We start from the raw sequence: 18,076 nt of genomic DNA on the forward strand, positions 1-18,076 counted from the left end.
CAGCCCCAGGTTTCTCACTTTCCCCAGCCACAGCCCGCCAACTCCTTAACGCAGGAACCAACCGCTAAGTGATATAATTTTAGAACCTACAAAGGAATTTATGGGTCATCCAGTCTAGTCTCGTCTCCCACCCAGAGGAGGCTCCTGCTCTTTATGTTGAATATCACTTTCAGGGATGGAGAGCTCACTACCTAAAGTGACTGACCACAGTTGGGAAACTCTTCCTTAAACCGAACTGAAACTGTCTCCCTGAAACTTCCACTTCTCTGACGTGGCTTCCTCTGAGGAAGGAGTAGCCGGGTGGTAGCTCTGGGTCAGGAAACCCCAAGTTCAAATCCAGTCTCAGACATTTCCCAGCTGTGTGACTCTGGGCAAGTCACTTATTCCAGCTTTCCTCAGTTTCCTCATCTGCAAAATGAGATGAAAGAAGAAAATGGCGAACCAGCGCAGCATCTTTTGCTAAGAAAACGCTGAATGGAGTCGCAGAGAGTGGGACATGACTGAGATGGCTCGACAACAAGCAGCTCATGCTCCCCCAAGTCTTCTCTTTCCCAAGCTAAACATTTTTAGTTCTTCCAAATAGTTCTCATTATAATATGGTTGCTAGATGCTTCCAGCTAGCCCTGGATGTGCTGATTCATCAATGTCTCTCTTCAAACATGGCGCTCGGAACAGAATACAAAATTCCAGCTGTGAGGAGTACGGGCTGATTACTTCCCAGTTCTGGCTTCATTCTTTCTGGATGAAGCCAAGATCACATTCATTTTTCCTGGCTGCTGGATCATACTATTGGCTCCTATTCAGTTTGCTATCAATTTCCTAGGTCTTTTTTATAAGGGTATACCAATTATATCTCACTATATATATATATATATATATATATATATATATATATATATATACACACACACACACACATATATATACACACATATGTATATATATAAAATATAGGGTGATATATATCATAGAGAATGTCATATATTTATATATCTTATATATATATCCTATATTTTTATATATACATATATAATTTGTTTTGTTTTGCTGAGGCAATTGAGGTTAAGTGACTTGTCCAGAGATCCAGAGATAAGAAGTGTCTGAGACCAGATTTGAACTCAGGTCCTCTTGACTTCAGGGCTGGTGCTCTGCCCACTGCACCACCTAGTTGCCCCTCCTATATTTTTTAACCCGAGTGCCCCGAGTATGTGGTAGAGGCCCTGGAAACATAGGTTCAAAGATGTAGAACCACTGAGTCCAATCCCCTAGCTGAAACTCAGAGAGACTGAGCAACTTGCTGAGTGTCACACAGCTAGGAAATATGTGAGGTGAGATTTGAACCCGGATCTTGCTGATTCTTAATCCTGTCCATTACTACTTGGTCTCTCAGGTCTCAAGAGAGCTCATTTCAAATACTGCTTATGTGACTACGGGAAAGTCATTTTCTCTGAGCCTTGTTTACTCATCTGTAAAACAGCTCACTGCAATTATAAATATTAGCCACCTAATACAGTATTAATGGGAAGAAAGCGTTTTGTAAAAAGATGCTATAGAAATATAAATAATCCCAGCTAAATTTCATCTTGATTCAACATATTCTTCTAGGCTAACAATATCTTTAAAAAAAATTCAGATATAGAGTATATTCGAGATCCCTCTCAACACAGGCTATTTGAAAATTTGATAAAAAATGCTGTATTTTAATCCAAGACAATGATATCAATCTTGAACTAGCAGACTAGAGCACTATGGCACACCACTGGAGACATCACTCCAGGTTGACATTGATCCCTTAAATCCTGCTTTGGCAGTTGTTCAACCAGCTATACATTAACCCATCTATCCAGATGTTGTGTCACTTTAACCGCAAGATTTCTACTCTTACCCAGTGAGCATTAATTCTCCTCTCGGGAGACTCAGTAGGTATAATCTCTCTCAGGTCCACATCAGAACACAAAAATGTTAAGAGCAGGAGGGATTTCAGAGCTCATGGAGTCAACTTTGGGCTTCAGAAGAATTTCATAGATAGTTACATCTAAACTATTTTACAGATTAGGAAACTGAGACCCAGAGAACTGACTTGATTATGGCCACATAGCTAGTGCTTCGGAGTAGCAAGACAGGGAATAGAATCCAGGTGTCCTGAATTTCAGCTCTTTCTATTTATATACAACTTGTTCCTGGTCTAGGAGTCCTCTAGAGTGAACTCTGACTGTAGTAGTGGTTCAGTAGGGGAATATTTGCCTTTTGTTCATAGGAACTCTTTCCCCTGATCACTATTAATCTTAAGATTCTATTTAGCTGTCACCAGGTCACCCATGGTTCCTGGATTAGATTTTCCCCAAGGATGACCCTCATTTTTCCCGTTCCATCTCTATGCCAGGGCAAGGATCCAAAATGTTCTCTTTTTATTGTGCCAACCGGAAAAAAAATCCCCAGATTATAAACAGGTCAGGAGAAATATACAGGTTAAGTTACTCATCATCATCTTATTAACAAAATAAAGCCCTATCTATGTTTACAGTCATAAAAAAGGAATAACCCTGGAGAGAGATGGGGGTTTAGGAAAGGGGCTGAGAAGGGAATGGGGGGTGGGTGGGACAAAGGGTAGGTTTGGTTTCTACATCTGTCCCAGCTGGATTGAATCCCCTCCTCCTGACCCCAGAGCTCTCTCCCTGCCCCCTCAGTGTTCTTCTCCAATGGGATGTGACTTTTTTGGGGGTGGAAATAAATAAATAAAATGAGAGACTGATCATGGGCAAAGTCAAGTTCCCTAGCCAAGGGGTGGGGTCAATGGCAAGGGGGTGGAGGGTGAGGGTGGAGAAAGGAATAGGGAAGGACTGTAGCCAAGAGAAAGAAGGGGAGGGAAAGGGCAACTGAGGCTCCTCATCTCTCCCCCCCCCCCAGATAAACAAAGTGACTCACACACAAACATACTCTTCCCTTTCCCAGCCAGCAGGGCCAGCCAGTTCTAGAAGCAGCCTCGGCTACCTTGGGCAATCTTTGATGCCCATCATTCCAACCTTGTCCAAACTGACCTTGTCTACCAGGCAGAGCCAGGGCCAGATGACGCAGGTAGTCGGTCTCTCTGAGCACCTGCCTTTCTGGCCTTGGTCGGTTTCCCCAGCTTCCAGGGTACTGGAGAAGGTCCCACTCCCACCCCCCCTCACTCCCCTCTGCTGGGAACCAGGGCCTAAGTCGGGCAGCCTAGGGCTGGGGGCTGGGTAGCCCCTTGGAAAGGCTGCGTTCTCATGCGTCTCAAGAGCTAAAAATGGCTCCGTGGGAATGGACTGGCAGGCAGCAAACGGGAGAGGGAGGAGGTCAGGGTGGCTGACAGCTCCGAACACTGAGCCCCACAGACACACGGAGAGGTCCAGACACAAAGGGTGGCTCCAGAAGGGTAGGGGCGTCCTGCCAGGGAGAAGCAAATCAATAAGGAAACAGACCCAGGACAGAGACACACACACACAGAGAAAAGGAACCTGAGACCCACAGAGAGCTACAAAAAGGCAAGGAGTCTAATGGTACTCACTGAGAGCGATGTCCAGAGTTAGCAAAGGCGGAGGAGGCGCGGAAAGAAGCCTCCCCTCAGGAATCCTGAGACACAGGAATCCCCCAGAATGGGGACACATGAACCACATGAGCGCACACACACACACACACACACACACACACACACACACCCTACGCTAACACAAACACACAGATACACACGCTGGACACCCGAGACAGAGACAGCCCAGTGGGAAGAAATGAGAGAGTGAGGGGGTCAAGGGGAACGGCAGATAGACAAGAGACTCTCACACAGCCTTGGGCTCACTTACACCAAGCAGACAGAGATCCTGGAAAAAGCCCCGTGGGAGTGGGGCAAGCCCAGCAGGAAGCCGATGCAGAATGAATGAGGAGGGCTGCTACCCCAGACATGGGGTTATGAGCGGAGTGGAGGATGGGGAGCAGATGGAGAAAATGAGCACAGAAAATAGATACCACCTTCCCAACAGATCAAGGGAGATGAGAAAAGAGGGTGTGGGGGAGGGCTGCAGCAACCAGGACCCCAAAGTGGGGGGGAGGAGAGGGTCAGACAGTAACCTCCGAGGTGTGACTATCAGGGGACTCCTGAGGGTCTCGCTTGGTTGATGACAGGAAGCTGGGCCAGACCATGAAGCTCTCCTTTTCCAGGAACTTAGGCACCCCCTCTTTTCCTAAAGTCCACACCAACCCTGCTGGCTCTGAAGCCCCCCCAAGAGAGGATGTCTCCTTCCAGGTGAACCATCCTGGCGTAGGATTCAACCTTTCCTGCTCCTATTTCCCCTGCATAGATGTATGTACATATGCACACTGTGCCCATCTCCCGGACACATCCCTGTCCAGGTACCTACACAGTCCAGCTCAGCTGGAGTGCCCGAGAGGGTCGGGGACAAGCCCTTGTTAGCCTTCTCCTCTCCCTTTAAAAGATATGCGTGGGGGGAGCAGGAGGGCAGGACCCCCCAAGCCCAGCTCAGTCTGTAAGCACCACCAACTCTCCATCGCTTTTTTCCTCGACTTCGGAGTCTTCTTCCTCACTGTACCGGAACATCTCCCCGTCAGCCACCGAGTGCCCATCCTCAGCTCCCTCGTTTTCCTCCTTAAGGCTTCGGGTGTTGACGATAATAGGCATGCTGGGGTCCAGGCTTCGGGGCACATAGTGCTCCAGAAGGGGCTGTGCCAGTGGCATTCCGGGGGCCCGGGGATACAGGACATCCGGGGAGCTCATCTGCATCTGATTGCCTGGTGGGCTGGGGAGCGGGAGGTAAGATGGAGGGTGTTAGTACTGGTCCCAAAAGCGCACAGATTTACCCCGATCTCCTTACCCCCAACCCCACTCCTATCGTTTCTCCCCCCAAATCCTTTAGGGCTGGGAGAACCAAAAGCATTATCCCTCCGATTCCATGATGCTCATTGAGGTGGGGAAATGGGACTCAGGACAAGGACCCAGACATGAACGTGCATGTGGTCCTTTCTCCCTCCACTCCCTCCCCCAACTACATATACACTCCATCGGATCAGAAATCTAATCCTTCGGTTTCAGTGAGGAAACAGTTCTCAAGGAACTTAAATCACTTGACCAAGTCCCACAGATAGTCAAGCATTAAAAGCAAGATTGAAGTCATCTCCTCTGACTTCAAAAGCAGCGTTTTTTCTATTATACCCTGGATTAGTATATAAGACTCAAAATTCCTGGGCTCACGACTGCCTGAGCTTTTGAATTGCTGAACCGAAGAGCAGTCGTATAAGAACAGCAGGAGGAGGGCTGGCTACAGGGGGACTCACGTGCTTGCTTCTATGCAATCATGCGTTTATGTGGGTACCTTACTTTTACAACATATTTATCTTCTCCGGGAGTTGGTTGTGAATCCATTTTAAAAATCAAATCAGCTTTTAGCTGTGCCAAAAGCATTTCTATTTAAAGGAACCATAGTGAGAAATCCTATGTCAAAAGAAGACTCTCTAAGGACCACCGTCACCCCAAAGTAATATTGTTTGATAAATCAGTATTTTTTTATTTGATTCTGCTCTGGAGGATGGAGCAGTGCACAGCCAGTCCCTGTGTGTCTGCTGCCGTGTGTTGGTACGGCAGAAAGGCAAATGACACAATCAGGTTATAGTGACCCATGAACTCTGGAGGAGTCAGTCTGAAATAGTTCTCAGCTCTTGAGAGCCAATGGAAAAATTTTCAGTGTATTTATATTTCAGAAATAAATAAATTTGATGAATCAGGGCTTGATTTATTGTTTTGTTGATTGCATATTATATATTTGAAGATAATGGAGGAAATATTAACAGATTGAATTTTAAAATGTGTCATGCATATTTTTTTCAGGCAGAAAGAGGGAGCCAGTTGTTAAACATTTGTCAGTATATGTCATATGTAATGGAAAGGGACCTTAAAGGTCTCCTAGTCTAACCCTTTCATTTTACAAACGCAGAAACCAAAATCTAATTTTCTGGCTCTAGAGTAAAGGGACCTGGATTTGAATCATCATTATTTGATCTATAACATGTATGATTCTGGGCAAGTTACTTCCTGTCTCTGGGTCTCACTTTACCCCAATGCAAAATTAGGAGAATGGACTAGATGATCTTAAAGGTTTCTTTTAGCTAGGATCCTGATGATGGATGATCCTTTTAGCCTGAAGTTTATGAGCCAATGTAGAATTCTCCAATCTCTCTGCCCCTTTTATATCTGCTCATTCGTGGTAAAACTGACCACCCTATTCCCCTCTTTCCCAGATCACCCAGCTGGCCAGAAAGGGAAAAGAACTGGGGGGGAGGGAGGGAAGGGGAGTGCAGGAGGCTCACGGGATCACGTAGTTCTGCCTCGCGTCCTGGCGCCGGTTCCTCATCAGAGCTTTGTACTCCCCGACTCGAAGTCGCTTGCCCTCCACAATGCATGTGCGCTTGGGTCGAGGCTTATATTTATAATCAGGATACTTCTCCAGGTGCTGGCGACTCAGTCGTGCCTGTTCCTCATAGTATGGCTGCTTCTCCTGGTTGGTCATGGACTTCCAACGGGAGCCTAGCAACCCAATCCTGGTATGAGTCCCAGCAGCTCGCTCCAAGCCCAACCCTGAGCGCCACCCTCCTACCCTACTCCCCTATCCCCCCAACCCCCGGTGGGTAAAATCCAATGGGACGCACCATAATGCATTGGGCACCGAGCCTGGATAATTCCTGAGTGCAAATCCAACCTCAGACACTTTCTAACTGTGTGATCCTGGGCAAGTCACTTCACCCTATTTCCCTCAGTTTCCTCATCTACAAAATGAGCTGGAGAAGGAAATGGCCAATACTCCAGTATCTCTGCCAAGAAAACTCCAAAGGGAGTCAGACATGACTGAAATGACTGAATAACGACAACATAATTGTCCAATGATGGACTCCCACAATCATAAAGGATTCTTTGTGGGCACCTGAATAGAGCCGCCTTGCTGGAAGGGTCCGTGCCCACCGTTAGAAACAGGCTGAAACCTCGTCAATAAGTCTTATATATGCAAATGAACACATTTGTACAAAGAGTAATCTGGGCAATGGCAGGTTCCATCATCCTTGACTTTTGTGGGATATTCAGGACACCCATCCATGAATGCTACTGGTCATTAAGGTTTAAGTAGGTGCCATTACTGTTCTCATTTTACAAGGGAGGAGACTGAGGCTTGAGGGAATTTGAATGATTTTGCCCAGAGTCCCACTGTTGAATGAGGTTTGAGACTGGGTTTGAACACAGAACTTTCTGAGTCCAAGTGCAGTGCTCTCTGTCCATGGTGCCATCAAACTGCTTCGGACAAGTGAGTATCTCATACACTCTGCTAGATCTCACCAGAATCAACAAAGTCTCCACCAAAGAGAACTATGTCTGAGTGGGACCCCCAAATCTGGTGTCCCCAGCCAACAAAACAACCACTACAAAGAGCAACCAGACAGGAAACATAAGGAAGCCCGTGCCCCCCAGCAGACACTCCCCCATCCCCTTGCCATTGGTTTGCTCACCAAGAATTTTGCTGATACTGGAATTATGCATGTCAGGACAGGCTTGCAGGATCTTTCGTCGTTCATCCTTGGCCCACACCATGAAGGCATTCATGGGCCTCTTAATGTGATTGTTGTTCCGGGACTCAGGAAAGTGTCGGGAACCTAGGAGGGGGTGTAGGGTAGAAACAAGAGTTGATCTACCTTTGTAAACCAGAAAGAGGATGAAGGGAGAAGGGAGGAGGGGGGAGATGGACTGCTTGAGGAAGAAATGGTTTCTCTGTTACTGGAGGACTTTGAATGGAGATCAAAGGATGATGACTAGTCAGGAATATTATAAAGGAGATATTCCCATTAAGGAAGAGCAACCAATGCCTGATGTTCCTTCCAACTTCTGAAGCCTGTATTTCTAAAGGGGCTCCTTGCCTCTTCCTTTTAACTAAGTAATTTGGGGGAAACAGGTTCCCCATCCTTATCTTCCCAGACCAGGTATCTGGCCATGGGAAAGATCAATGGGGACTAAGAGCCCCAAATATGGCAGTAAAGGAAAGAATGAAAAGGAAGAGACACAGTGAACCAAAAATGATGGAGATGGGGAAGATACACACAGAGATGTTGTTAAGATTGACAGACATTAGAGACAGGGGAGGAACACTAAGGTGACAGAGAAGGAGAGAAATAAATAAATTGTTAGCAGATGGACAGAGACAACAACAGAGACAGCAGAGATACAGATGGCACCAATCCCAAACCCACCCTCTGCCGCTTTTACATCCCAGGTCTCATTTAGGGATTCCACTAGGAAATGACTGGGGATGAGAACTTCCCGATCCCCTGGAAACCTGGGGGACCATACCATCCATGTCACAGCTCAGTATGGTCTCATCCAGCTGGTGCCCACAGCTCTCCTCCAGCCGATCCTTGGCTGGGGATGATTCCAGGTTGATGAGGTCCTAGGGTTGCAGACAGGATGTGGTGGGAAAAATGCCCATGGCTGTACAGCACCCTTCCCACCTCCCGACTACTGAAGGTCCTGTCCCCTTCCCTGCCAGAACTTTTACCTTCTTCTCTTCATTTCGTCCCAGGGTTAGGGACTAATCTGTGATTTTAATGGTGTAAAGAACTCCCAGACCAGGAAACTACCTTAGTCAAAAAAAACCTCTGCAAAATATTGAGATTGCCAAGGCAATTGAGATTGTCCAAGGTCTTCAATCAATGTAAGAGGTAGGACAAGAATCCAAGTCTTCTGACTTGGAGGCCAGTTCTTTATACACTACATCACTTGTTTTTCCTTCAAATTATCTTTTAATCCTCAAATCAAAATAAAGTACCTGTGCCCAACTGATTCCTGTTATTCTGTGTGTCCTGGGGGCCAAATCCTTACCTTCCTGAAAGATGCATTAGGAGAGCTTTCCATGGGCCCACTGTGGCCATGCAGCAGCTGCCGGGCATCCTGGATAGCTTTGGTGATAGCATCACCCTCACCCAGAAAGCCTTCAGAGGGAGAAGAGAGAAGGAGAGATCATCAAACATAGGATCCTTCCCTTAGAGAAGCAAGCCTCCTGCTTCAACCTTTACCACAGACTCCTTTCCATGGCCTTGTAAATTCTCCCCTGCTAGGACACAGGGACATCTGGTCCTCTCCCAGCAGGGGAAATGGCATCCAGTGGAGATGGTGGTCTTGATAACATAGAGACTCAGTGAATATCCAGTCAATTTTTAAGGTGAAAGAATTGAAACCCCCCCCAAAAGAAATGACTTGGTTAAGATCACACAGTTACTATCATTAATCATCAAATAGTTTTAAATATCTAATAATATTTGTGGTTTTTTTATTTTTATTGATTAATAATAGCTAATAATCATCCAATCATAGCTAACATTTATACAGTGCTTATAAGGCTTCAAATCATATTGTACCTTTTTTATTACTATTTGATCCTCATAACAATTAGCAGAGTTGGAGCCAGACTTCAAGTCTCTTTCCTGCCAGACCAGTGTACTTTCTCTGTTAGCCTACTTTCAAACCTTGGATATGGGAGGAATGAGAAGGGGACAAGTGGGGTAAAGGAAGAGGGAAGGGTGTGAGGCTTACCTAGGGGTAGGCTAGGTGGGCTGGCCTGGAGATCCCGAGTGGGAGCCCCGTGGTTGGCGGGGAGGGGACCACAGGTGCTTATCTTCAGGTTGGGGGAGCTGGAAGTGTTGGGCAGCTCCGGACCTTTGGGCTTGGCTGTCAAATTCAGAGGTTGTGAAGACTCCTAGCGGAAATCGAGACAGAAAAAAGGAGGAAAGGGGTGAATGACCCAGAGACAGATGGAAGCCTATCTAGGTAGACACACATAGGGATCAAAGGATGGATTGATTCAAATACACACAGAAAGATAGTGAGAAGGGCATCAAGCGACACAGACTAAAGCATTTGTGCTCAGTGGTTTAGCTTTAAGACGAGTATAATAAGGTTAAGGGATTCAAACATAAATAAGTAGCTATAACTGATTGAATCTTGCCATTTTTGTTATTCCCTTCTCACACTCCCACCTCCCCAATCAAGGCCTTGTGGGAGCAGAAAATGAGTAAAAGTCTCTATCTCCAGTTCCTTCCCAGGGATACCAGAAAATGCCCGGGGTCCAGGCCAGCTTTTCTCTCTGGGTCCAGGAGGCAAGGTGTGTGTGTAGGGGGTGGAGCGGGCAGAATGAATCTCTCTTCCAACTGTCCCTTCCCCAGCCCAGATTGGGAGCTCACAGTACCTGGAGAGGGTGATGGGTAGAGACGGCCCCAGGCCTCTTCACAGCAGGGGTAGGGGGGCTGTGCAGCAGCTGCAGCGGGTACTCCACTGTGGAAAAGGCGGCAAGAAGAAAAGTCCTGGATGAGTATAGAACAGCAGAAACCCTGCTTGACGAGGCCCATCAGCCACCAGAACATTTGGACAGATAGAGGGTTTGAGCTCTCGTCTCCAGCTTGGCTTTAGCAGTTCTCCTTTCCAGCATCTGATCAGCCAACAAACTCTACCCACTAGTCTTCTCAGGATTCTGATTTTGAGACACACACTCTACACACCCTCATATAAACATAGAGGCTCTGGGCCAAACCTTCTTAAAATGTGGGTGCAGCCCATAACTAAATGTGGGGATCATGGAATTATTTATTATGAGCAAATGTTTGAATTGTATACCTGTTTCATATACCTATATCTGGGGTCATGTAAAATTTCTCAGGGGTCCTGAGTAGAGAAAATATAAAAAGCCTTGCTGTAGGCAACATTTTAAACACTTAAACCTCCCTCCCAAGTTTCTGCCTTGGTCCATTCAACAAACATCTCTTGAGTGTATAAGATACTGAAAGGGATACAAAGAGAAAATACAACTGGTGAACTGCCCTTGGGGAGTTTATAGTCTACTTGGGGAGACAAAGCAGTAAGTGAGGAGGGCCATAAATGGGGGGGAATCAAGAACTGCTGAGTGCAGAGAAATAAGAGAGCCAAAAGACCATCTCTAAAGTCCCAGATGGCTCTAAATCCTATGCTTTGTCTTCTGTTTGGGAAGATCAGAGAAGGTTGCAAAGGTGTGACCACCTGAGATGGGTCTTTTAGGGTGCACAGTTCTGACAGTAGGAGATGGGTTCCATGGACATTTCATACAACATGACCAAATGAAAAGGAATAGGAATATATGGGGAGGGATAGAAGAAAGGTAGTTATAGCTTTTGGGTGAAAAGAACGCTGAATCGGGAGTCAAAAGACCCTAATTCAAATCCTGATTCTCTACTCTTAGATGGAATGTCACTTTACTACCAGAGGGCTCAGTTGCTCTGCAAAACAAGGCAGTTGAAGCAATGACATCTGTAGACTCTTCTGTTTCGAGAAACTGAGGCAAGGATGGTTGTGATCTAAATTGACCTTGAGTGATAAGTTAAAGAATTTGGATTATTTTATAGGAGCCACTCACAACTCATGAGTTAAGGAGTGACAGATCAGAGCTGCATTTTAAGGAATACTTATCTAGGAGCTTATCAGAGGGTTGTTCTACTTTACTGAGTATTCTGGGATAACTTAGGGAATTGCACCAAGCAAATAGGACAGTATATATGGCCCTGATTATTTAAAACAGCTCAAAGCATGACGCTTCCCTGACTAATCAGCTGTATTTCAGCGTTACCTCCGGCACTTGGCCATTTTCTTATTTATGCCATTCTTGATTGTTCTTGCTGATGAGCCACCATGTAAAAATCTTTTTTCAGCTATTTCATAGGTGGGTACTATACATAAGAGTACTATAGTACTGTAGTTGAGACTTGCACAATTTTTTTTTAAACTTTGCTTGCTTGTTTTTTTGAGTCCAGATATCCCTATCTTGGCCAGGCTAAGAGAGCAGCCATTCACGGCTATCTGTCCCACTGCTGACTGGTATAGAAGCTTTGCACTGTGCCATTTTTTTGACTTGCCTGGTTTATCCTACCTTGAGAATCTTGGTAGCCCTCCCGTCCCAGAGGCTGGTGTAAGATTAACAAAATCACCAGATGTGACTTTAATGCCACTGTAGCTCAGAACTCCTGAATGCAGTAATCCATCAGCCTGAGCCTCTCTAGTAACAGAGAGCTATGGGAATATCTCACCCACTTTTTTAAAATGGGAAAAGCATTTCACACATATTATCTTGTTGGAGCCTCAGAGAGCCCTGTGAGGTAGGTACTACAGATTTTACAAATGAGAAACTGAGGCTCAGGAAGCAAAAGTAACTTTCTCTTGGTTGCACAGCTAGTATTAGGGACAGGATTTGAACCCAGATTCTCCTTATCCCTGAATCTAACTCTTTAGTGCACTTTACAGTCTTCAGCCTATAATCTTCTAAATCACAGTGTATAATAACAATAATAACATTTATATAGGTTCTATGTCCTGGGCGCTGTGCTAAACACTTTACAATTATTATTTCATTTTATCCTTATGAAAAACCCTGGGAGGTAGGTGCTATTGTTGTTACCATTTTACACAAGAGGAAACACAAGAGGCAAATAAGAGTTTAAATGACTTGTTTGGGGGCATATATTTGGGGAGTATCTGAGGCCATGTTTGAACTCTAAGCTCAACGTCCTGTCCACTGCAACACCTACCTACCTTACTTATTAAAGATAATAAGCAAGCGATAGTCCTAGTAATTCCATTGTTGGGAATATATTTCTAAACATGTGCCCCAAAGCCAAATCAAACCAAAAAGAACCATCTGTAACAAATATTTTTATAGCAGCAATATAAGTAATTATACAAAACCAAAATCCACAAAAAAAGCTCTAGAAGAAACCCAAATGTCCAATAATAGGGCACTGGTTAAAGAAATTATAGTCATTAATAAAACAGAACACTACAATTAAAGCTCACAAGTATGAAGACACTAAAAAAATCTGTCAAGACCTGTGTGAAATAATACCAGGTGAAAGGAGCAGGTAGCAGTATACACTCACTACCAACACAGGAAGACAAGCAAAGAAAACGAATGGATAAAGAATCCTGATGTTAAGAGCGAGGGGAGGCAAACTTCTTGCCAATACTTTATATTGAGACTAATTTATTTCAATGTAAATCATTGCTAAGCAAGATTGATAGGTTGTATTTCAATATCAAATTTATAACAATAGTTTTATTTTTTTTTAAAGTAGTGCCTATTATTCTTTGTAGCTCACTCCAAAGTGCCAAGTACTGAGCTAAGTAAACACTAGCCTTCAATCAGTGTCACTGACCAGCTGACCCACACAGGCTGAAAGGAAATTAGGTAGTGAACTAACAGGAATTCTAATCAACTCTCCTTCTGGCCAGTGGCTGAGTCCGCCCTCTCTGCCATTCCCTTTCCTTCTTTATCCCCATGAACTAGTATTTTATAGGGCTGTACATATATATGTGTACCAGTGGGACTGGGGTGAAAACAGATTTGGGAACTGTTGAGTTTTAACTCCTCTTGAGTTTTAAATTTAGAAGGGAAGAGTTGTGGGGATTAGTATGGCTAGTGTAGCAACTAAAAATGAGAAAGAAGGAGGAAATGATGTGCTTGGAGATTTCAGAGAGATAAGTTCAGTCTTTTTTTTTTTTCCCCTCAGTCATGTCTAACTCTCTTTGTGACCCTATTTACTGCCTTCCTGGCAAAGATGCTGGAGTGGTTTGCCATTTCCTTGTTCCTGAAACAAACCGGGTTAAATGACTTGCCCATGATCACACAGCTAGGAAGTGTCTGATGCCAAATTTGAACCCAAGAAGATGAATCTTCCTGACTCCAGACTGATCACACTATCCACTGTGCCACTTAGTTGCCCCCAAAAAAAAGTTCAGATTGGATCAAATCCTCATGTTGGCCTTAGTGGCCCCAGAAGCCTGGAGAAAACCAATTTCTCCTTACATTTGTAAAGCAATCAATGGCAAAAGATCATAATAAATTTAATGACAGAAGAAGGGACCTCATCGAGTTCAATATCATCTCATTTTACTGATGCAGTTCAAGTCTGGAGGAAATTAGATCACTTGCCTATTGTCATACAGGTAAGTATCATACAGTAGGTCAGGTCCAGAGTTGACCATTTTCCCTCTGTATCATGTTGAAGCAACCTATATATATATATATATATATATATTTTACACACACACACACACAAAAATATATGTATATATATTACACATATATATTTTACATATATATGTGTAATATATATATATATGTATATATACATACACACACAGTGTATATATATAAATTTTTTTCCCTATATATTTTTCACAGATTTTTTGAAAAAGGCATTGGAATTAGAGTTTAAAGATATGGATTTTAATTCCACATATTCCATTTATCAGCTACATAACCTTGATTTGCAAGTCATTTCCAGTCTGAGTCTCTGTTAACTTATCTGTAAAATGGTGATAATATCTAATGCCACTAAATTGAGATCCTGCAGATATTAATGTAGAGTGTTAGCTCCTTCAGGGCAGTGATTACATCTTGCTATTCCATAAAACAGTGCTTTGCACAGGGTAGGTGCTCAATAATGTTTATTGGATTAGTGAATGACTTCATTGGTTTCTCTCTATCCCACTGTGAAGTATGTAGGGAAATGGTTATCTAGTTCTTGAACAAATGAAGAAATGGTGACCACAAAAGACCAAGGACTGTACAATGTTGCATAAGTCAATGATCATACCAGGAATAGGACCAACATCTCCAGATTTCCAGGGCTGTCTCTAGAGATCCTTTCCTTTTCACAAGTAGCCCTGAGACTCCCCACCTTCCCCCCAGAATCCTCTACTTACCTGGTTTACAAGGGATGGGCTGAATAGGTAATGCCAGCTGGGAGTCAGGGGTGACAGGCATGGGCTGGTGGCTGGGAGGGAACGCAGGGATCATGACATAAGGCATGTTGACCTGCTGAAGGGAAAGAAACCCCCCATGTGAGCTCCCCAGATGTGGCAACTCCAGGGCATGCTAGGAAGCATCTGAACCTATGGGTGGATAGGCAAAGCACTCAAATTTTTTTTTTTTAACTTCCAGCTAGCCAAAGAGATACCTGTTTTTTCTTTTTTCTTTTTTGGTTTGTTTGTTTTATTTTTGCTTTCTCCATGTCTACAGTTCTATGAATATCCAATTCCTATTAGGGAAATCATATTACAGATCATATATTTAGAGTCAGAAGGAGGCTTAAAGATCATTTACTATATTCCCTTATTTTACAGATGAGGAAACTGAGGCCTAAAGAGGGAAATTACTTCAAGGTCAAACAGGGAAGAACTGAGTATGAAAAAAGAAGATGGCTAGTAGAATATCTTGTTGTAGAAGAGTCTCTAAAGATAGACATAGGATCATAGATTTAGCCTGGAAGGGACTTAAAGACTATGGAGTCCAATCCTTTCATTTTACAGATGAGGAAACTGAGGACTGGGAATGCTCTGTCCTATTTATGATCACTCTGCTAATATCAGAGGCAAAATTTGAGTCTCGGTCCTTCTGACTCTATCCATGACATCATACTTTAAAGCTTACCTCCCCTCCCATTCCCATCCCATCCATGATCCACCCCTCACCATGCTGTGTTGACAACCCTGGCTCTCTCTTTACCTGGATCTGCTGCTGGAGGAGGTTGATCTTGTGCTGCTGCTGAATGAGTTGCTGTTGCTGTTTTGCTATCTAGGGGTAAAAGAACAGGACCATGCCCAATTAGCTCTTGCATGCCTACAGCCCTTTTCCAAGAGGAATGAATGTCCCAACCCTATAGAATTGGCCACCTTATACCCTGGCCCAATCTGTGCTGTGGCAAACTAAAGAATTTCCAAGGAAACCTAGTCCCATGTAGAGTCTCTTCAGCGTCAGGAGAAGGAAAATAGAGGCAGTGAAGTCATTCAAGCTTCAAAATCCACTTCCTTTCTTAAATGGTCAGAATTTACCCAACTAAGGAATATACTAGATAATGGATTGCTTGAAGACCTCCAATGAGACAAAACTCAATCCTTTGCCAGGCGAGCTATTTTGATTTTGAAGCTTTTTCCCCCCTTCTTCTTCTTCTTCTTCTTCTTTTTTTTTTTTTACTGAGACAACTGAGGTTAAATGACTTGCTCAGGGTGACACAGCTAGGAAGTGCCAAGTGTCTGAGGCCAGATTTGAACTTAAGTTCTCCTGACTTCAGGGCTGGTGCTCTATCCACTGCACCACCTAGCTGCTCTTTGCACCTTCTTTTTTAAGACAATCAGAATTAAGTGACTAGTCTAGGGACCACAGTTTCTGAAGCCATATTTGAATTTACCCTCCTGACTCCAGGACTAGTGCTTTATTCACTGTGCCAACTAGCCATCTCCAGAGCTCTAATTGTTAGGAAGATTCTTTTCCCCCTTATATTAAGCCTAAATCTTTAAATATTTATATACATAGTATTTTATTTTTTCCAATTATATGTCAAGACAATTTTAAATATTCATTTTTACAAGATTTTGAGTTCCAAATTTTTCTCCTCCTCCCTTCCTCCTCTCTGAAAATGATGGGCAATTTGATTTATGTACTATCATGTAAAATGTATTTCCATATTAGCACAGCTGTGAAAATAGATCAAAAGAAAAAAACACACAAAAAGAATAAAGTAAACAAAAAAAAAACTCTGCTTTGATCTGCATTTAGAATCTATCAGTTCTTTAGCTGGATATGGATAGCATTTTCCTTTATGAGTCCTTTGTACTTGTCTTGAAGGATCATTGTATTACTGAAAAGAGCTGAATCATTCATAGTCAATATAATGCTGCTAATACCTAGTACAATGTTTTTCTGGTTCTGCTCATTACACTTTACATCAGTTCATACAAGTCTCTTCAGGTTTCTGAAATCTATCTTCTGCACAATAATATTCCATTACATTCATATACTACAGCTTGTTCAGTTATTACCCAATTGATGGGCATTCCCTCAAATTCCAATATTTTGCCACCATGAAGAAGGCTTTCCATAAATATTTTTGCAGATATAGGTCCTTTCTCTCTTTTTATAATCTCTTTGAGATACAACTAACTAAATTTTCTTTTTTTAAACAACTTCTATTAACTATATCCAGTTCTATCCTCTGGAGTCAAGTATATTACGTCTTTTACTTGGCAGCCCTTCAAATAGTTGAAAGCAACTATCATAGTCCTACCACCTTCAAGTAATCTCTTCTCCAGGGTAAATTAATATTTCTGATTCCCTTCATTGAGTTTCAGAGAGCAACAATTTCTAGTCCTCTGACCAACTTGATTGTTCTGCTTTGGACAGTATTAAGTTTATCGATGTCCAAATATGACAACAAAAATTGGACACAATAATGTAGATGTGGTCAGACCAGAACAGAAAGCAGAGGGACTACTAATGCCCTAATTCTGGACACAACAACTTTCTTAAGGCTGCCTAAGATTACATTAGCTTTCTGTGGCTGCCACTTGATCCAGCTTATTCATGTTGAGCCCATCATTCAGGAATGTCTTCTCTGCTATCTAGTCATGTCTTCCCCATCTTGTACTCCATCTTGTACTTGTGAATTTAATTTTTTGAATCCAAGTATAACTCAATTAAATGTCAGCTCAACATTATTATTAAATTCAGCCCAATATTCTGGCCTGTCTAATCTTTTTGTGTCCTGACTTGGTCATATAGTGTGTTAGCTATCTTCTCAGCAATAAATAAATAAAATAAAACCTCCAAATTAGAGATATGTGCCATCTATGGTTTTATCCAAATCACTGATGAAATGTTAAACAGACACAGAGAAACAGAGGATAAACAAGTGTTATACAACCTTATATAGATGTATATGAATGTATATGTGTATATAAATGTATGATTATAGGTATATATGTGAATGTGTATACAAATGTATATATATGTGTACACACACACACACACACACACACACAAATATATCTGTGCTTCACTGTAGCCAGCTTGGGGGAAATGGGAGGGGGAAAGAAGAAAGACTAAAGTAAAAAGTGCACAGCAGAAAACAAAAGAAAACCTAATTCTGAATACAATGTATTCTTTTATTATATACGCTTTCTTGAAATGGAAATTCATTGTTACATATTTTG

At 43.1% G+C, this 18,076-nt stretch overlaps 1 protein-coding gene across 2 annotated transcripts in view; it reads right to left on the reverse strand.

The window, feature by feature from the left end:
* Positions 1 to 3,661: 3,661 nt before the first annotated feature.
* SOX13 (SRY-box transcription factor 13) overlaps positions 3,662 to 18,076 on the reverse strand; it is a 76,610-nt gene continuing 62,195 nt past the window's right edge. The window contains exons 6-14 of one of the 2 annotated variants that reach the window (XM_051998570.1): positions 15,594 to 15,662; positions 14,792 to 14,903; positions 10,254 to 10,339; positions 9,602 to 9,764; positions 8,891 to 9,000; positions 8,363 to 8,459; positions 7,528 to 7,671; positions 6,340 to 6,556; positions 3,662 to 4,775 (exon numbers count right to left, since the gene is read on the reverse strand). In XM_051998570.1, coding sequence (XP_051854530.1) covers positions 4,499 to 4,775; positions 6,340 to 6,556; positions 7,528 to 7,671; positions 8,363 to 8,459; positions 8,891 to 9,000; positions 9,602 to 9,764; positions 10,254 to 10,339; positions 14,792 to 14,903; positions 15,594 to 15,662 — 1,275 coding nt within the window. In that variant the 3' untranslated portion in view covers positions 3,662 to 4,498. Of the gene's footprint in view, positions 4,776 to 6,339; positions 6,557 to 7,527; positions 7,672 to 8,362; positions 8,460 to 8,890; positions 9,001 to 9,601; positions 9,765 to 10,253; positions 10,340 to 14,791; positions 14,907 to 15,593; positions 15,663 to 18,076 lie in introns of both variants that reach the window. The other variant, XM_051998569.1, reaches the window with a different exon arrangement.

The sequence above is a fragment of the Antechinus flavipes genome, chromosome 4 (assembly GCF_016432865.1).
Source record: "Antechinus flavipes isolate AdamAnt ecotype Samford, QLD, Australia chromosome 4, AdamAnt_v2, whole genome shotgun sequence".
Classification (NCBI taxonomy): Eukaryota; Metazoa; Chordata; class Mammalia; order Dasyuromorphia; family Dasyuridae; genus Antechinus; species Antechinus flavipes.